At 42.0% G+C, this 17,935-nt stretch overlaps 1 protein-coding gene across 4 annotated transcripts in view; it reads right to left on the bottom strand.

The window, feature by feature from the left end:
* ASAP2 (ArfGAP with SH3 domain, ankyrin repeat and PH domain 2) overlaps nt 1-17,935 on the bottom strand; it is a 173,105-nt gene that overhangs the window by 69,693 nt on the left and 85,477 nt on the right. For 2 of the 4 annotated variants that reach the window (XM_034766472.1, XM_034766474.1), the window contains exons 7-10: nt 14,553-14,638; nt 12,932-13,007; nt 12,315-12,401; nt 8,864-8,872 (exon numbers count right to left, since the gene is read on the bottom strand). In XM_034766472.1, coding sequence (XP_034622363.1) covers nt 8,864-8,872; nt 12,315-12,401; nt 12,932-13,007; nt 14,553-14,638 — 258 coding nt within the window. The remainder of the gene's footprint in view (nt 1-8,863; nt 8,873-12,314; nt 12,402-12,931; nt 13,008-14,552; nt 14,639-17,935) is intronic. The other 2 variants (XM_034766473.1, XM_034766475.1) reach the window with 1 other exon arrangement.

The raw sequence follows: 17,935 nt of genomic DNA, 5'->3' as shown, positions 1-17,935 counted from the left end.
CACACTGAAAGAGCCCAGCAGAATGCGTGGAGGCAGACAATGTCAGAGTCCAGGAAAGCACAATATGAACGTGAGGACAGGTGGCGGGTGAAGATAATAAGAGGCGGGCTGAAGATGATAGGTGGCGGCAGCTTGGTGACAGAAGGCAAGAGGCAATGCTGAGGCTACTGGAGGAACAAACTGATATGCTCCGGCGTATGGTTGAGGTTCAGGAAAGGCAGCATGAGCACAGATTGCTTCTACAGCCCCTGGGTAAACAACCGCCCTCCTCCCCAGGTTCCACAGTCTCCTCACCCAGATGCCCAAGAGTCGGCCACCCAACGACTCCACCCCAGAGGACTGCCCAAGCAACAGAAAGCTGGCATTCAATAAGAGTTAAAGTGCAGTGTGGCCTTGTCCTTCCCTCCTCCCCCACCCCACCTGGTCCTTCCCTCCTCCCCCACCCCTATTTGTGTGATGAATTAATAAAGAATGCATGAATGTGAAGCAACAATGATTTTATTGCCTCTGCAAGTGGTGATCGAAGGGGGGAGGGAAAGGTGGTTAGCTTACAGGGAAGTAGAGTGAACCACGGGGCCGGGGGGGGGGGGGGGCAGAGGGGAGGTTTCATCAAGGAGAAACAAACGGAACTTTCACACCATAGCCTGGCCAGTAATGAAACTGGTTTTCAAAGCTTCTCTGATGCGCACCGCGCCCTCCTGTACTCTGCTAACCGCCCTGGTGCCCAGCGGCCAGGCGATTTGCCTCAACCTCCCACCCTGCCATAAACGTCTCCCCGTTACTCTCACAGATATTGTGGAGCGCACAGCAAGCAGTAATAGCAATGGGAATATTGTTTTCACTGAGGTCTACCCAAGTCAGTAAACTGTGCCAGCGTGCTTTTAAACGTCCAAATGCACAGTCTACCACCATTTTGCACTTGCGCAGCCTATAGTTGAACAGCTCTTGATTACTGTCCAGGCTGCCTATGTACGGCTTCATGAGCCATGGCATTAAGGAGTAGGCTGGGTCCCCACAGATAACTATAGGCATTTCAACATCCCCAACGGTTATTTTCTGGTCTGGGAAGAAAGTCCCTTGTGGCAGCTTTTGAAACAGACCAGAGTTCCTGAAGATGCGAGCATCATGTACCTTTCCAGCCATCCCACGTTGATGTTGGTGAAACGTCCCTTGTGATCCACCAGTGCTTGCAGCACCACTGAAAAGTACCCCTTTCGGTTTATGTACTCGCTGCCCTGGTGCTCCCCCCACAGTTAGGGAATTCCATTGCAACAAAGCCATCCACTATGACCTGCACATTTCCCAGAGTCACTATCGTTGATATCAGCAGCTCTTTGATTGCGTTGGCTACTTGGATCACAGCAGCCCCCACAGTAGATTTGCCCACTCCAAATTGATTCCCGACTGACCGGTAGCTGCTTGGGGTTGCAAGCTTCCACAGGACTATCACCACTCGCTTGTGAACTGTGAGGTTTGCTCTCATCTTGGTATTCTTGTGCTTCAGGGCAAGGGAAAGCAAGTCACAAAGTTCTATGAATGTGCCCTTATGCAAGCGAAAGTTTTGCAGCCACTGGGAATCGTCCCAGACATGCAACACTATGCGCTCCCACCAGTCTGTGCTTGTTTCCTGGGCCCAGAATCGGCGTTCCACGGCATGAACCTGCCCCATTAACACCATGATGTCCACATTGCCGGGGCCTGTTCTTTGAGAGAAGTCTGTGTCCATGTCCTCATCACCGCACTGCCGTCACCTCCTCACCTTGTTTTGCTTTTGCAATTTCTGGTTCTGCATATACTGCAGGATAATGCGGGTGGTGTTTACAGTGCTCATAATTGCCATGGTGATCTGAGTGGGCTTCACGCTTGCTATGCTATGGCGTTTGCGCTTAAAAAAAAAAGGTGTGAAACGATTGTCTGCCGTTGTTCTGACGGAGGGAAGGGCGACTGACGACATGGCTTACAGGGAATTAAAATCAACGAAGGAGGTGGGTTTGCATCAAGGAGAAACACACACAACTGTCACACAGAATGGACCCCTCAAGGATTGAACTCAAAACCCTGGGTTTAGTAGGCCAATGCTCAAACTACTGAGCTATCCCTCCCCTCACTCTTCACAGGGGTGGGGGTGGGGAGCAAATGAATACAAATCAATACAAAACAAATCTGGTCTCTTGTTTTGATCCACTCCATCTCTCTTATACATCTTAGGCTGGCAGCAGACGGTGCAGTACGACTGCTAGCCATTGTCGTCTCCTGGGTGCTCACCAGAAGATGGTGCAGTACGACTGCAGGCAGGACTGAATCTCCATGAGACGAAACTTAAAAAGAGAATGACCTGGAGTCAACTCCCATTTATGTCTAGGTGCCCCTGACTGACCTCACCGAGGTCGGCTAAAAGAGCACCCAGGAGACGACGATGATGGCTACCAGTCGTAATGCACTGTCTGCTGCCAAAATCAATGAGCTGCTGCTCTGTTGCAACGCAGTACCACGTCTGCCAGCACCCAGGAGACGTACGGTGACAGTGAGCTGAGCGGGCTCCATGCTTGCCGTGGGCGGGCTCCATGCTTGCCGTGGTATGGCATCTGTACGGGTAACCCAGGAAAAAAAGCCCCAAAACCGATTTTGGTTGTGGTGGTTGGGGGGGGGGGAGGGGGGGCTGACGACATGTACCCAGAACCACCTATGACAATGTTTTTGACCCATCAGGCATTGGAATCTCAAACCAAAATTCCAATGGGCGGCGGCAGAGACTGTGGGAACTGTGAGATAGCTACCACAGTGAAACACTCTGGAAGTCGACGCTAGCCTCGGTACTGTGGATGCACTCTGCCGAGTTAATGGTCTTAATGATCTTAAATGGGGACACACAAAGTTGACTATATAAAATCGATTTCTATAAAATCGACTTCTATAAATTCGACCTAATTTCGTAGTGTAGACATACCCTTAGTCTCAGGCTTCAGCTGCATTAACTTTTTAGTGGATTCTCCACCAGACTGGTAAGGGAATAGCATGTGTTGCACAACCCCAGGCTGTCAATGCTCACATTCCCACCTCCTTAGAAAGCTCTCTGCAGGTAACCTCTTTTTTTTTTTTGGCTTCACCACCACCACTTAGGTTCCTTTTAACCTAAATCATAATCAAACAACAGGCTTTCCAATCTATGCAAAAATTCCTGAGTGTAAACCATCAAAGAATGCTGCTATCTGCAGGCCCAACTGCACCTTCTCATGGAAAAGCTCATAGGAGAAAAAAGGTTCCTCCATGGAGTCTGTTCCACATTGCCCAGCTTGGGTGCCCAGACAGCACAGATCCATGGGAACCTTGACATTCCACTAGAAACATGCTTCAAGAGGCTTCCCCCCACCCACTACTGCTAGAGCTCAGAAGGGAGTCCACTGGGGGGCATGGCCCTTTCACAAATCAGGAACATCTGGACTTAAAAAGCACAACCTGCATGATTCCAAAGGGGCACTGCTTTCTACAAGTTCCTCAATTTCAATGGTACCAGGGCATGTATCCCAATTAGTAGAAATATGTAAAAGTGATTCTTAAAAGAATTGTTTCAACCAAACCACAGTGAATTTTTAGTTGATTCTGGACCTTCGGCTCTGAACGAAATAGAATCCTGGCAAGGATCATACCTTTTTTTAATTCCCTTAGGAAAAAATATGTAGGAATGAGTTTGGCTCATGCATATCAACAACAGTCCGACAGCATGGATTTGCCTATTCATAAAAAAAAGCTCCCCTGTCTACCATTACAGTAAGCAATACACATCCAGTTATATATGGTGGAGGATTAAAGCATGGGAGAAAAATGGAGAAGTGAAGCTCACCTAAATGAATCTCTGAGAATACCTAAGCATAAACCTGTTAAAAAGAATAAATTGAACATCTAAGAAATAAGCCTGTTAATTTAATAAATCCCTCATTTGTCTCAAATGTATTAAATGTACACCTGTACCCCGATATAACGCGACCCAATATAACATGAATTCGGATATAACACAGTAAAGCAGTGATCCGGGGGGGGGGGGGGGGGGGGGGGGGCGTGCTGCGCACTCCGGTGGATCAAAGCAAGTTCAATATAACGCAGTTTCACGTATAACGTGGTTAGATTTTTTGGCTCCCGAGGACAGCGTTGTATCGAGGTAGAGGTGTATATACATTAAATACAGTGCTCCAAAGATTATGAATTTGGGAGGAGATCACTGTTTTATTTTATTTTTTTAATTAGGATTATTTTTGTATAGATGTGTTTATGCCAGACTATTTTATGCAGAACTATTTGTCTTGGCGTATCCAACTGCCATGCATAAAAGTGGAACAGGGTTATGGGTTTTTTCCTCCCCCACCATTTTTTTCCCCCATCACTGATCAAAGACTTGTGTACAAAGGTGTATCTAGCTAACCAGGTCTCCCAGCTGTCAAATGACAGCAAGCATGTGTCTGTCCCTGTGTATCTCTGAGCTATCTGAGCTGTACCTTAGACATTGGATCTTCAGTCTGGCCCTGCTTTTGATACTTGGCCAGGAACAAATACATCAAGTCACAGACTTATAGGCTTTTTAAAAAAAAAAAAAAATCTCTTGTGTAGTTTAAAAATAATAATTCAAAATCATCCGCATACTGGTATTTATCTTTAGCTGTTTAACACTGAATGTGCCATAATGCGCTCTTAATATAGTCCATGCTATTTCTCTTAGGAGCTAAGAATCTATTATTTGTTATCTTTGTACTCAACTACTGTATATAAAAAGAGAAAGCCACTGACTTTAACCAGCTCTGTGGGCAGCTCTACACTCTCTGCCTTGCTCGGGACTCATTGTTCCTCCTACCTGTCTTGCAACTTCCCTCCCATCGCTCTGTCCCTGTCCTGAATGCGGAAATGCTACTCCTGAGAAGTTTAGAGGCACTGAAGGAGTTTAGTTTCAGCATTGTAGAACTTTAGCTCTCCCGAAGCTGAAGCTCCCAGTTGTCCAACCTCCCCTTCCCCCGATTATCTTAAGGTTTCAGATGACCTCCAAGGCCAACAGTTAACTGGGGTTTGCACATACTTAGTATTTTGCTGCTTCTTTTTATTTTTTGCGGCTTCTTTGGAGTACTGTCTATTCCTTTCATCTGTTTACACCCAGTTTTATGTTTTGCCAAATCGGCAACCCAATAATACAACTTTACTGCTTTCCTCAGCTAAAGAAGAAGACACTTTAGATCATGTGCATTAGTACTAATAGACTATTTTAAAAACATTAGGAAAGTAAGACTAGGGGATGGGACACAGAGCTTGTTAAAACGTAGTCTAAGTCAATAGGGCCCAAAATGGTTACCATCTGACAGTTGTTCAGAGGCCTGTGACAACTAAGTTCATGGTCTCAGTCTAGTTCCTACTGGACTAGATTCCATATGACAATCACCGATATAAATTAGTACCTTTCTGGCCAGTCTCAGCATGCTTTCTCCATATGCAGAGCCCCTACTCTTTTAGCTTTGCTTTGCATATTCAGATGTACAGGGGTACAGATGGCACTGCAGGACCAGACCCAGTGACCTCATCAGAAGAGCACGATGTATCCCACCACTGTGAGGAAATGGGGAGTTCACTAGAGGATACAAGCCAAATCTAAAAAGGGGATATTGTCTTTTTTAAACATATGGCTGTTATCACAAAAAAGACCTTTTAAAGCATGCAAGACTCTGAAATTGTACCTTGTCCCCTTCAGCTCTGAAGAGCAGATATGTGCAGAAATAAGTGAGTCATTTTATTACCGCATATTTACAGTGAGTCACTTCTCTGACCATAACCACACTTTAGAGGAAGTAATTTATAGTGTTACAAAGACTTTCGTCTAAACCAAGTTGAACAGCATAGCAAACAAGTGACAGGCATTTTATTTATAAGTGGAATAGTAAAAACATTGTCCTGTAGGAGTGTTCTGTGCCAACGAGAGAAACATGCTAGGATAATCCCATCTTCAATTTAAGAAGTCTAACTGCCTGAATGCAATACCACCAGAAAATAATTTGCATAATAAAATGGTGGAGAACACAAATTACAACTAGCCTGCTATGCATCTTTAGTGCAGAGTTTTATTTTTAACTTGTATCTATATTTCAAGAGACCTGAGAAGGGATTATTTTTATAAACACAAAGCAATGCTCTGTTAACATGAAAGAGATGATTAACTGCATTTATATTATCAATCCATCTCCATACACCAAAAAAACCCAAGAAAGGTCATTGTTAGCTCAAGCAACTGACCCATCTACTGCTGTGACTGACAGTGGGGTTTCAGCTAGTTACATCAATATATACACATTGCCTGTGAGTCAAATATGTCAATCAATTTAGACTCTTCCATTGACTTCTGACTACAACACAAAGCTCTGCTCCTTTCTTCCCCACAGCTTTCCAAAAGCCCTATGTTTTCTGTGTTTCCTAGCATCACTCCCACTGGAGCCTTTGAGAGTTCCCATCCTCTCTTCTATAATTCCTTATATTCTCCAATGAATCCCTCAAGCTTCCCAGCCTGCAGGAACCTCTTACAGCCAGCCCCTCTGAATTCACATATGGCATGGCTACCACAATCAATGGAGATTAAAGATGTATCCTACCTAGCACTGGCCTAGATAGGCCAGATTCCAGGAGAACTAGAGAGGGGTCTTTAGCTTACTGAACTCAATAAATACTGCATTACAGTTACCTTCAAACCTAACTTTTTAAGAAGTGAATGAATATAAAGTAATAAATTCATAGATTCCAAGATTCCAGAAGGGACCATTGTGACCATCTAGTCTGACCTCCTCTACAACACAGAGAACTTCCCCAAAATAATTCCTAGAACACTTTTAGAAAAACACCCAATCTTGATTTTAAAATTGTAAATGATGGAGAATCCACTACAACCCTTAGTAAATTGTTCCAATGATTACTCTTACCATTAAGAATTTACATCTTATTTCCCATCTGAATTTGTCTATTCCACTTGTGGCCATTGGATCATACTAAACCCCTCTCTGCTATACTGAAGAGCCCATTATTAAACATTTATTCCCTTTGCAGATACTTTATGGTCTGTAATCAAGTTACCCCCGTAAACCTCTCTATGTTATGCTAAATAGATTGAGCTCCTTGAGTCTATAAGGCAAGTTTTTTAATCCTTTAATCATTCTCATGGCTCTTCTCTGAACCCTCTCCCATTTATCAACATCCTTCTTGAATTGTGTGCACCAGAAGTGGACAGAGTATTTCAGCAGTGCTTACACTGGCTCCAAATGTAGAGGGAAAGTAACCCTCTACTCTTACTTAAGATTCCTGTTTATGCATCCCAGGATTGCATTGATTCTTTTGACCACAGCACCACGCTGGGAGCTCATGTTCAGCTGATTAACCACAAGGACCCCCAAATTTTTTCCAGTCACTGCTTCCCAGGATAGAGTCTCCCATCCTGTAAGTATGGCCTACATTCTCTTTTCCTAGATGTATACAATTAGCCATATTAAAACACAACACAAGAACTAGAAGTCATCAAATGAAATTAATAGGCAGCAGGTTTAAAACAAACAAAAGGAAGGATTTCTTCACACAACGCACAGACAACCTGCAGAACTCTTTGCCAGAGGATGTTGTAAAGGCCAAGACTATAAAAGGGTTAAAAAAAAAAAAAACACTAGATAAATTCACGGAGAACAGGTCCATCAATGGCTATTAGCCAGGATGGCCAGGAATGGTGACCCTACCCTCTGTTTGCCAGAAGCAAGGAATGGGTGACAGGGGATGGATCACTTGATGATTACCTGATCTGTTCACTCCCTCTGAAGCACTTGGCATAGGCCACTGTTGGAAGACAGGATACTGAGATAGATGGACCTTTGGTCTGACCCAGTTTGGCCGTTATTACGTTTTTCTACATGTTCTTATATATTGTTTGCTTGCACCCAGTTCACCAAATGTTCCAAATCGCTCTGTATCATCTATCTGTCCTCTTCATTATTTACCGTTCCCTCACTTTTTGTGTCATAGGCAAAATTTATCATTGATGATTTTATGTTTCTTCCAGGTCGCTGATAAATATGTTAGAGAGGCCCAAGCACTGATACCTTTGGGACTTCATTGGAAACACACCCACTTGATTATTCCCCATGTACAACTACATTTTAAGACTTATCAATTAGCCTAACTGATATAAAATTAACATGGAACACATTAAATCAGTCTAGTAAATGAATTACTGGTTTCCACTCACTAGAATCCTATAGCTATGTTGTAGTCTTGTTGCTTGCTAGTTTCAAGGTTAATATCTGAACTTATATGTATTCTACAATTTGAAAACACATTTAACATTTAAAAAAAAATAAAACTACCAAGCAAAGTGAACACACAAGCTGAATTCATTTTCAGTGACTAATTGAAAGGAAGTTGTGCTGCAAATCAAGTTTTGGGAAGTTGCATGTAAGGGAAAATGATGCATACAGTCACAACAACAGGTGTTCACCATGAATGTACGTAAAAACATAATAGGGACAATATACAACATTTCCATTAGTTCATTCATGAAATGGGTTAAAAACACCACACACACACACACACACAGCTCTTATGTAGACCAAATCAACCAACCGGATTTGATTTCCAACAAAAAGAAAGAATAGTCAGTTTTGAAATCTGATTTGCACTAATACATTCTCTTTCCCCGTTAAAAACCTAATATCTTTTTGTGCAATTCAAAGAACACAAAGGAAAAGGGAAACAACTTTTGCATACAGACAAAACAAATACTTTTCAAGGAAAAATCCTGTTTCTTGAAATCTATATGGAAATCATGCAACGTACTATTTATAAAAAACACTGAAACACTTACTCTCCTAGACTTCGGTCACAAAAGGTAAATGCATTTTAGGAGGGAAAAAAAAATCGGTTACAGTACAAGAAATTACATTGTAATGAATTAGACTGAATAACAGTTTGTTGTACAGTAAGTTACTATCAAAACTGACTCGTTTTCCAGTGCTTAATGTTTTTCAAATAATTATATTACTTTTAATATCTTGCAGCAAAGTGGGCATGTCTATGCATAACACAGATTAGCAAAATAAAAGAATCATGCATTGTGAAATTAGCAGAACATTTTGTTTAAAGCTATTTTTTCACGTGTACTTTTAAACCTGACAAAATACTTAACAGCATAGTCCCAAAAAATTTGTATTGGTATCACTGCCTTATTACTACTTCTAAGCACATACAAGTTTGTATTACTTTTTTTCAGTTTGTAACAATGTGCTCATCACATGCACTGGGAACATTAATACAAATACTAACAAGCACAAAAAGACACAAACTCAGAGAAACCACCTCCCAGATAGCAATGAAACTCAACCTGGCTCAGGCCATCTTCCTCAAGCAACAGCTTGAGTTAAAACTGAAGTCTTTTCAATTCGTAGTAAAGGGCAAAAGTCTCTGATCAAGGGGAGAAGCAAATTCCAGAGCCAAGGTACTCTCTGTCTCCACTAACAGACTACTTGCCCCCAGCTCCCCAGAACTTAAATCTGAGGACTGTTAGCAATTGTCCTCCAGTAAGTCACAAATATCAGGCTAGTATAGGGACCCAAACCATGTGGAATTTTATACATTAAGGTCGACATCTGAAATTGCACCTCGAAACAAACTGGTTTTGTTTATGGAACAGAGGTATAATGGGCACCACCCAAGAAGAACAGACATCATATAGTAAAGGAAGCAGGTACATTACGTATTAGCTGAGGTTTTCAAAGTGATCTTAAAGAACAGCAGGAAGCATAGCACACAGTGGTGGATTTGGAAGTAAAAATGGCTATGCTTGACTCGTGAGGATGGCTTTTCAGACTGATGATGAAAAAAAGCATTCAGCTACTACTGCCACCTTGGAGCCCGGCCATGGTGCAAGGATCCAGAAGGACCTCAGAACAAAAGGCAGACATAGCCCCTTCAAAGAGTTAATAAATATCTTCTCCAACCTGCAAGCACCACCTCTTTCTTGTTTGGACTGAGCTTCAGTGAACTCTTAGCCAAGAGAGTTCTACCTTGGCCAGGGGTGGAAAGTAGAGTTACCCAGCCCATCTGTGTCTAATGAAAAGAAGCTTATATCTGTGAGCCACTACAGTTCAAAGTGTCTTACCTTCTTCACCAATGGCAGCCTCAGATATACTTTAAATGAGAGATGACTGCATAAAACTGTAGAACCCCAAATAGGAAAGCACTCTGGACAAATGAGAAACTGCCCAAAACTCTTTTCTTGGAGCTCTCCAAGAGCTGAGCAATACAAACTTAACACCATCCACCCTTGCATATCAGTAGTATCTCACAGAAAACAGTATCCAAGACTGCCGAATGGTTTATAAGCATGACTCATAGATTCTAAGGCCAAAAGGGACCATTTTGATCAGCTAGTCCGACTTCCTGCATAGCACAGGCCATAGAACTTCCCCAAATGAATTCCTGTTTGAACTAGAGCATATCTTTTAGAAAAATGTCCAATCTTGATTTTAAAAATGGCCAGTGATGGAATATCTACTACAATCCTTGGTAAACTGTTCCAATGATTAATCAATAGTCATTCGGCCATGACTAGAACAAGAAGCAGCACAGCATCTGTACTAAGCCCAAATGTAAAGCCAGACTGAAAGAGGTCAAGGAAGCTACTAGTTATTCCACAACAACCTCCTCAATAATCTCTCCCCAAAAGAGAAGCTGAGACAGGCAAAAGTGCTATACTTGTCATTTTATTTATGGACCTGTGACAGATGGGGTAATTTTCTGCATATCCTTGGAAGACCTTATTGAATTAAGTTTAAGTATCTTTGGGGTCCACTGTTTTAAATGAATGGTTTATGTATGATCGTGTTGTATTCCATGGGGGTGGGGGGGACACCTGCCACACGTCCTTCAAGAACTAAAAACAGTAGGTGCTGATTAAAGCAAATCAGCCAAGTTGTATGCCCCTCTCCTGGGTGTGTTTGCATATACTAGTCCAAACTAGATCCTTCAGAGACCAACAGACAAAGAAAGGACTTTGGGATAAGTAGTTGGAGTTAAAATAGATTTAGGGCCTCCTTTCTGATCCAGCAACACTACAGGACCGTCCAGCCAAGGGAGCCACAATTCTTCAGGAATGACACCTTCCAGAACCCGGAACTGCGGTGATCTTTGTTTAGCTTTTTAGCATATGTTTAGGTTCCTTTATTGTTTTTAATACCTTTTCTCTGTAATGTTTTCACTTAAAGAATAAATGTGCTTGCTTAGAAAGAGCTGCATGGTAACTTATAACTGCGGGCAGTTATGCCTGGCATACCAATGTACAGACACTGACCTGCTTAGGCAGTCTGGCTTGCTGGAATATCACAGTGCAGGCAGGGAGATGTGCAGCCTTGAAAAACCCTGGTCAGGAGGGAGAGAGACACAGGTCTCTGCCCATGAGAGGTGATGGCTGAGGAGCCAGGAGCCTACAGTGGGTGCCCTTGGTGGACCATGGAGAGGGGATACAGGTGTAGTTGCCCTGAATTGTGACTGATCCAACAACTACTTGAAAGAAGAAAAGTGCCACTTTGTCTAAACAAGGGAAACCAATGATGATCTCAGCCAGTGGTAAACCCAATATTCCAGGCTAGATTATAATCAGCCACAAGAGGCATGGGTCCAAACCATAGGTTGCAGGCTGAAGCTCCCTCAGTATGTTTAGAACTTGACTGAGAAATCCTGGTTAAAACTCAGAGACTGCATTTGTACTAATCAGATGAATAATTTAATCGATGGAACAGTTTAAGTGACTCAACATACTGACAGCTTTGAGAGGTGAGGTATTGCAGCAGAACTTCCAGCTCCATTGTTACTGTTGTAGATGAGGCATTTGGGGGTTTGGATTTATGTTAGTTAAAAATAATGTTACTGGTATTTGAGACTACATTTACTAGATAAGCTCTTTACTGCCTGGGTCTTATTGATATCAAAGTCCTTTCGTTCTCAGTTTGAGAAAGAACCACTCATCTACAGTTCATGGCACTGCCCAAACCACTCAAGCATTTTACAATACTAGAAAGAGACAAGCAGGGAAGTCCTTTTGCAAGCTCTCACTAAAAGTCTGCAAGGATTCCTTCCTTTAAAAAAATTGTCATAAGCACTTAACATCAGCATCAAGACAAAGATTAATAATTTAACCAAAACCAAAGAATAGATTTATATTGCTGGTATAAATAATTGTTTGTACTTCAAATACTAACATTAAATTAGAATTGTATTTACAATGGGTATTTCAAAGTTAAATCACCTTATATGCTCACCTCTTTCTGCTCAACTTGGAGTGCTGATTTTAAAATATCTCTAAGCTGTATTAGTTGTTTCCTTTCCTCATCCTGTGCTTGTTTAATCTAGAGTACAGATGCAGACATGACAAAGGTTAAAAATTAATGTGTTACTATTTATATTAACACATTTCTTTACAGCTTGTTGCTTAACTGGTTCAGATTTCCTGACAAATGATCAACAAGAATGAAAATACCAGAGAGAAACAATAAGTTCCTTTACCCATATGCCTACAAAAAACTTGACAATGGTTTGGCTGCTGGTGTGCTGAGACCACTGCCTACCATGCTGTCTCACCTTTTGTCTCACTGTTTACTTGTACTCCCCTGTGTCTCTGTCTCCATTTGCTTTTGTCTTATACTTTGACTGTAAGTTCTCTGGGACAGAGACTGTCTTTTTGTTCTATGTTCATACTGCACCTACCACAATATGGTCTTGGTCCATGACTAGTACTTCTACTCATTACAGCAATACAAACAACAGCAACAGTTTTATAATCTACTCAAAGCTCTACTCAATAAGTCTGAATCAAAAAGATTAGATTTCTTTAATAAACACAAAATTTGAAAAAGCAGTATGGCAGACTGCTACTTACTGTGTGAAGATCAGTTGAGAGTGTTTCAATTGAAGGCTTGAGACTTTCAACTGCTTTCAGTCCATCCTGGAAGAAACTTTAAAAAAAAAAGGCAGAAAGGAAATAGTATTGTTAGAATTAATTTCTAATGCTCAAGCTATTTTGTTCTTTTCTGTTAAAAGCACTTTACTGAAGAAAGAGACATGGCAGAAGCTGGTAAACGTATATACACAGACTCCATATACATAGAAGTGAGAGCCATGCAACGAATTATGAAAATTCAAACTGCAAGGCCACAGGATACATTCATTTCATGCACTTTGAACCAATTAACCTGCAAATCTGCCCACTAATCCATCTTCTTGAAAACTCATTCTAACGTTCCAGTTCTCTGAACAGCTTTAAAAAAATCCCTGACATCAATTTAAAATCAACCTGCTCAAAAAGTTTTCCTCTTTCTCACTAAAAATATGCAATCTCTTCCCCGGCACCCCACCACCCAGTTTTAGAACACTGACGGTTCTTCTGCATATAAAAACATCATGACTTTTAAAGTCTAGTGTCTCAGGATCTGATGGGAGCTTCCAATAGAAAGGAAGATCCCTCCGCTTCTCAAAGGAACCCAAGCAATCACTTATTGCCAAGCATTTGATAAGTATGTGCACAGACAGTTCGAATAACTATGATCGTGTTCCCTTATCCTTTCTATTCCAGTACTTTTTAATTAAATAAAAACATTCTGAACATTTTTAACATTTTCATGATTAAAAAATAGAGCAAACACACACACAGTTTGTTTACATTAAATATTACTCTGCAGTGTTTGCAACACAAATATTGCAGCATTGTGAACCACATGGCAAAAAAATTATTTTCATTGCCCAAGTTCAATGAAATGCATAAAGTAGATGAATGACAAAGATTGTCAACAATGAAAGTGATTTTTGAGTATTACTAGTAGTACAGCAAAGAAAATTTACCTTTTATACAACTTTATGGTATTCTTTTAAGAGGGAGGTTTATGGATCTAAACAGGTTGATAATGTCATTCACACTTCAGAATAATGAGTTTATTGCTATATTATCAATCTGTCAAAAATAAATAGAGTAAAACAAGTCCTAGTATCCTGCAGTCTAATGAGGGCTTCTGAGTTTCTCATTATTGAAGTTCTCCATTCAGTTAGAAATAAAGTAAAGCCATTCTCTCAACGCACTTTTATGCTATTGTTTACCCAATGTATTTTTAGAGAGAACAGAACTGACTTTGCTCATTGATAGATACACTCAGAAAGATTTCAAAGCCAGCAGGCCAATCTGTCTCGCTCCCTTCCATGGACAGATTACTAAACACGACAAGCGATCGTGTGCTGATTATGTGTTGCAGACGACAACATGCCACAATATTAGCTCAATCTAACACCTCATTTCATATTAAGTAATATAGCAACAAACCAGTAACTGATCTATTAGACCAAATCAATATGTCTAAAGTCTGCAGTGAAACATGTTCAGCTGAGTCTTAGATCTATTTTGAAGACACAGAAAAATATTTGTGGAAAAGTTATTGCCGCTACCAGTTTCCATGAAAATGCAAAATATTGTAACTATAGAATCTTTTCAAACAAAGAAACATAAAACTTACTTGCACTGTGCATGAAAATACTTGATCAGATTCTGAAGCAAGTCAACTCCTTTTTTAATCTTGATTTCATTGACTTTCAGAAGGTACTGTTAAAACAGTAATTCACAGAAGTAAAATTAATGAAAGATCAATTACTTTTTCATATTTGTGATTTATAGGAATGGTAATTTAAAAATTTTCAATTATATTTCAACAAGCTTTAACAACCACAACAGATTTCGAAAAGCTGAAAAAAATTTGACCATGTGGAAGAAAGACCTCAGGGCATCAACCAAACCTCAAACAACTGGTGTCAATGCCAAATCTTGATATCCAATTAGGATACTCATCTGTTGCTAACTCAAACCGTTGCCCTTTAACTCTTGAGACCTACTAAAAGTCAGATCACAAGAAGCATGAGGGAGACCTGGAGGGCCTTCAGGAAATTATCCTGTAACCAAACAGTGGCATCTAGATGCACATTCACAGTCAAGCCAGCCATGGTGCAAGCCCACGATACATCTATCTGGCAATAAACATGTTCATATGCCAGAAGGGATTTTCACACTGCACTCCCTCCCACACCCTGCACTCCCTCCCGCACCCCAACCCCCTGCCCAGCCCTACATTCATGGCCCTGCATGCAATTTCCCCACCCAGATGTGGCCCTCAGGCCAAAAAGTTTGCTCACCCCTGACCAAAACTGACATGTTCCTTCTGAAAGGTGTGGCAGAGTGGATAACAAAACTCTATTATCTCAGAATGCTAGGTTCTATTCCTAGCTCTGACTGAAGTGACCTTTTGCAAGTTCTTAGTTATCTTCTCTGTGAAACTGGTAAATGATAGTTATTCCCACAAGTTATGAAACCTTGACTCAAAATAAGGGATATGAAGGGCACAGAAATATCAACCGCATTCGGTGGACAAGCTAGGACCAAAAACTCATGGTCTCTGGGCTTGCAGTTTAATGCACCTTCCTCTAAGCCGTAAGGCATTTTAGGAAGGGAAAGGGGTCTCTCTCTCATTTTGCTTCTCCAAAATCATGTGAAGGCTGTAGCTCTTCAAATCATCGTGAGCTTCTGTAAAGTAGGGGTCAAATCACGTCACCCATAAGAAATGTGTGAGAACTGGCAATGCTGAACTTTACAACCACATATAGAGCCCTTCTTGTAACAGCTGAGTTGCTTCTTCTCTGACATTTCTTAAGAGAGCCTGGGAAGGAAGGAACTCAAGGAAAGCAAGAGATGCACACACACAAAATGCAGTGCTTCATTACCGAAAAAAATAAGGATTTTATTGCACAGCAAAGAAAACAAGCTATAATAAGGGCTGCAGAAATTCTGTAGGAATTTTTGAAGCATCACTAAAATTAAACTGAAATGCCAACAACTGGAGAATATATTATATCTTGCAAAATGAAAGCTTCAAAGTGGTATAGGTTTATTTAATTTATTTCTTCTTCCTTACCTATTCAAGATCATGAACCATGGAACGTTATTGTCTACAGGATATGGTTATGGAATATATTTAATCCTTTCTGTATGACTGAATACTCAAGCACAGCCTTCAGTGCTTCATTTTATTGTGCTTGTTCAAATCAAGCATTGAATGGATGAAAGCATCCAACCAGCTTCATACAAAGTACTTTCAGCTTTTTTAAAGTGAAGAGATTCAACTAAGCTTAAAAGCCCCAAGCTTGATCTCATCTACACCATTCTTTTTTCCTAAAAATTTTCACTGTTGTAGCAACATCAGGAACATTATCCTATACAGCAGGTTCTTATGATGTGCTCCTCTTCACAGTATTTGAGCTTCTCCTACATAGAACTAGTGAGGGCTTGAGGAAAGTGGAAAGCAGCAAATTTTTCAAGTGGGATTTTCAAAGCTGTCCAGAGGATTTGGACACCCATTTCCCTTTTAAAATGAATGGAGGTCCAAATCCCCTTGCCAGCTGTGAAAAACTCAGTCTGAGGGTATGTCTACACTGGAAAGTTTCTGAGCCACAAGATATAACACTTTTATTAAAACGCTGGAATTAAACCGCTGTTGCGTGTCCACACTGTGCTCCTCGTGATGCTGGAGCGCATCCACATCAGCACCTCTTGCAATGGCAAAGACAGCAGTGCATTGTGGTAGCTATCCCACTGTGCAACTGGCCACAGGCTGCTTTGGGAAGGGTTTCCAATGCCTCATGGGACAGTGTCAGCATCACATGATGCAGGTTTCCCAATCCCATTGTTCCATGGACATCCTAACTACATTGCCAGCTGCTTTTCAACTGAAGTGGGGGGTGGGGAAAGAGTGTTTGACAGGGTGCGTACGTGTATGGGGGGGGGGGGGAAGAGAGAGAGACCGTGTGTTTTGGGGGACAGAGTGTGTCAGCATGCTGTCTTGTAAGTTCAGACAGCGTCAGGAAGCAACCAGCCCTGAGACGGGGGAAGGGGAAACCCTGACATCAGTCCCCACCTCCCTCCCTGGGCTCTCTGCACAGCAATCATACGCACGCATGCACACCCCACTCTGCCTCTGCGTTCAAGAGCATGAGCGTTCCACAATAATGGTTTGCTTTGTATCACAGAGCAGATCAGCACAGCACGCAATGGCTGTCAGAAACAGCATTTGAAAGGGATGGGGCACATGTCTCCAGGGCAGCCGAGTTCAAAACAATGAGCAAAGCGATCACTTGCAGCATTATGGGACAGCTCTGGAGGCCAAGTACAGTGCAGAAAACAATCAAGTGTCTACACTGGCAACAGAGCGCTGGAGCCTCTGCACAAATAGCCTTACGACTCTCGTCGAGGTGGGGTTTTTTTGCAGCGCTGCAACTGAGGAGTTTCTGCGCACAAAATGGCTTGGCAGTGTGTACACATCTGCAGCTTGAGCACTAAAAACTGCTTTACTATGCAGAAACTTGCCAGCGTACACCAGCCCTTAGACTCTGTATAGGAATACAGGGCTTTTCTAATGAATCGCTACAGTCACACCAGCATGTGGAATCAATTAGCTCCAACCAACACTAGAATCTAGAGTGGGGGTGGCCAAACCGTGGATCGCAAGCCACATGCAGCTCTTTTACAATTAAAGTGCGGCTCACAGAGTCCCCCACGTCCCCTCCTTCTCCACCTACCTGACTGGGGGCGGGGGAGCTCAGGACCTCTGCCTTGCAGCAGGTTGGTGAGATAGAGGCTTCTGACCAGTGGGGATGTGGGGCTCTCAGGACTTCAGCCCCATGGGGCACACCTGCCGGGGCTCAGAGCTTCAGCAGGAATGGGGCTGAAGCCCCAAACTCCGGCAGGTTCCTCCCATGGGGCAGAAGCCCCAAGCCCTGGCAGGCGCACCCAGGCTCTCAAACTTCTGAAGATTGTCGTATGCGGCTCAGAAGATCAGTTTTGTCCACCCCTGAT

This window comes from Trachemys scripta, chromosome 3 (genome assembly GCF_013100865.1).
Source record: "Trachemys scripta elegans isolate TJP31775 chromosome 3, CAS_Tse_1.0, whole genome shotgun sequence".
In the NCBI taxonomy this organism is placed as follows: domain Eukaryota; kingdom Metazoa; phylum Chordata; order Testudines; family Emydidae; genus Trachemys; species Trachemys scripta.
Note: the sequence above shows the minus strand (reverse complement) of the source record. Positions and strands in the feature narration are given on the sequence as shown.